We start from the raw sequence: 2796 nt of genomic DNA, 5'->3' as shown, positions 1-2796 counted from the left end.
GGGGGGGGGGGGGGGCACAGTCACCCTATAGTTGATACTAGTCTTACGAGTGAAAGTAAATTCATAATAAAAATCTATAGTTGATGATGGAGATAGTTACTACTGGTTACGATCTTAGAATATGATAAGCATCATTTAAGTAGGTGTTTTTTTCTCATAATTTTTGTATTCAATATCCAATTATTAGAAAGTTATAATAAACAAAAAATTGGATTAAATGTAAAATAAGATTATTGAATGATTATAACAAATTAAGCTTACGACACAATCATACCAACTCAGTGGTTATATAAAGAGAATTTTTTTTAATCATTACATGATAACAAATTCGACGATACAATAACATTCACTACTTAAGAAGAAATTTGTAGGTCAAAATATCAAATTTTAGCAAAATCTAGTGATGCTTTACCAGAAGGCCTCTTACGAAAGAAATGATTCCAATAATCAGAAAACAAGACATGTTTGTACACTGGTTTTTCTCCATCTTTCAGCATTTGTGAAAATGGACCAATGACACTGTCAAAGCAAGGATTCACAAATAGCGGTACGGATATTCGAGCCCTACTCGAATCAACTGCTACACAATGCTCGATACTCTTGTATCGATCATTGCTCATTATCTGTAAAGAGTCACCTATGTTAACCGCTAAGGCGCCTTTGATTGGTTTTACGTGGATCCAATTATCGCCTTTAGTCCCTCGAACATATAGGCCTCCCGTGTCATCCTGGAAGAGCAGAGTGATGCAGGAGACATCGCAGTGCCGGCGAGCCCCAATGGTGATACTTGGATCTGGGCATGGTGGATAATAGTTTATGTTGATAGCCATTGTTCCCATCAAGAGAGGTTCTAAAGATTCATCAAAGTCATTGACATTGAGACCTTTCAGTAGCACCTCTAACAACTTTTTAGCAAGTGGTGTAGCCCACTTTTGATATTCCAAGACTTGGTTCCTATAAATTAGTGACAAAGCAAATAATTTTGTTAAGAGCGTATAAAATTTAATGGCAAGTTAATTTAATGTCAATTTAAAAAATTTCAATAAGAGTGTTCAGAAAGTCCATCAGAAATAACATTTTAACCCCACAAAGGTAGAAATAAGATCTGTGCAAATCCTATTCTTATTTGTGGAATTATACTAAATATATCATTGTAAAAAAAATTTAAAAAATTCCTAGTTAGGCAGTATAATTCAGATTTAAGTTATATACACCTTTATAAAATTTAGAGATATTGGTAAAAAATAGGCCTGAAGTAACACATTTTTGCAAGCCTCCTATATGAACTATCATCAACTAATATCAAAATACATCTCAAAATTAATGAGTCAATTGTCATTGGGACAAAATTTTATGCCTAATTAACTGGTGACACAACCTTTTGTGATTGTGTTGAGACACTTAGTCTAGTAAGTTTTTAGGTTTATTTTAATAAATAGTAATTAGAGTTCAGATAGAAAACACAAACACCTTACAGTTAACTATATGAAACTCATAAAAATAGTAATGCTAAAGGTATGTATTGTTACTTACTCAAAAACACGTAACCTACAAATTACACAGAACAGAAACACAAAAGTTTACCTTGTTTGAGAAGGCCAAAGATTGCTATCATTTTCTGGATTACAACCATGTTTTATACTATCCCTCCACTCCAAAAATTTCTCATTTTTATCACCAATAGCACTCCAAAACATCAACACAGATTCACCAGCACTATAACTCTCTTTATAATACTTTACCTTTTCTTCAGCTGGCAATTCAAAAAACTTGTGTGCTGCATCTTTCAAATCCTCAAGAACTTTAATTGGGATCCCATGATTGATGATTTGGAAGAACCCCCACTTTCTTGCTGCTTCTTGAATTGATTTTTTAACATTTAAATCATCAAAATTTGATAAATCAATTGTTGGGATTGATTCTTGATTGTCAATTTGGGATTTTTCTAGTCTGTGTTCTTTTGGTTGAATACATTGATTTGGGATAATTTCAAGGCTTTTGTCTACTAAGCCTTTTATTCCGTTTGCTTTCTTGATTACAAAATCAAGTATGTCATCATTTGATTCAAATTTTGATGAAGTCATTTGTGGGTTGAATCTTGATGAGTGTGTACAAATGGAAGAGGGAAATTTAGGGTTTTCTTATGGTGGACTTGAGAGGGGGTCTGTGGGGGAGAATGGGGCTTGGCTATGAAATGATGGAATAAGGATATTTGAGGTTTTTATAGTGGGTTTGGTAGGGGCGGTGGTGTTAGGGTTTTCCCCTAATTTTCTTACTTTATTTAATTATTAATTTTCTCTTGAAGGAAAGTCAAATTATTACCATAAATCCTTCAACTTTTCCAATAGAAAAATATGTTTTTCTTCAATATTCGGTTTATTATTTTCTATAAGGGAGAAGTACGGGATTATATAAATTGAATACACATATTCTCATACTGAGAACACAAGAACATTCACAATGTAGATTTTTAAAAGTTTAGCTTAGGGGGGAGATTTTATCCTAATATTTTTATGCTTTTTCAATGTTAGTTTTATAATATCTAGCCATTTGTCCAAATCATATCAATAATATATTTTTAGTATGCTTTTATTTTTCATCTGATTTATCAACCAATTTATAATTGTAAACTTTCACATAACGCCCCAATCACTTTCTAAACCAACAAAGGGGAGAGAGGAGAATCATGGTCGGTTTCGAATGCTGGGGTAGCATGTACTTTCTCAAATTTTAACCAGATGTTTTAGATTCAAATTTTTATGAATACAAAGTCACCTTTGTTAGGGAGTGATTACT

At 32.6% G+C, this 2796-nt stretch overlaps 1 protein-coding gene across 1 annotated transcript; it reads right to left on the bottom strand.

Moving 5' to 3' along the window:
- Positions 1-310: 310 nt before the first annotated feature.
- On the bottom strand, positions 311-2084 carry LOC107004359 (feruloyl CoA ortho-hydroxylase 2-like). The gene is made up of 2 exons (XM_015202569.2): positions 1585-2084; positions 311-954 (listed from the first exon to the last, which is right to left on the bottom strand). The coding sequence occupies exons 1-2, from the start codon at positions 2082-2084 to the stop codon at positions 381-383; spliced, it is 1074 nt and encodes a 357-aa protein (XP_015058055.1). The 3' UTR covers positions 311-380.
- Positions 2085-2796: the final 712 nt, after the last annotated feature.

This window comes from Solanum pennellii, chromosome 11 (assembly GCF_001406875.1).
Source record: "Solanum pennellii chromosome 11, SPENNV200".
NCBI classification, from domain to species: domain Eukaryota; kingdom Viridiplantae; phylum Streptophyta; class Magnoliopsida; order Solanales; family Solanaceae; genus Solanum; species Solanum pennellii.
This window is presented reverse-complemented; position numbering and strand designations above follow the sequence as displayed.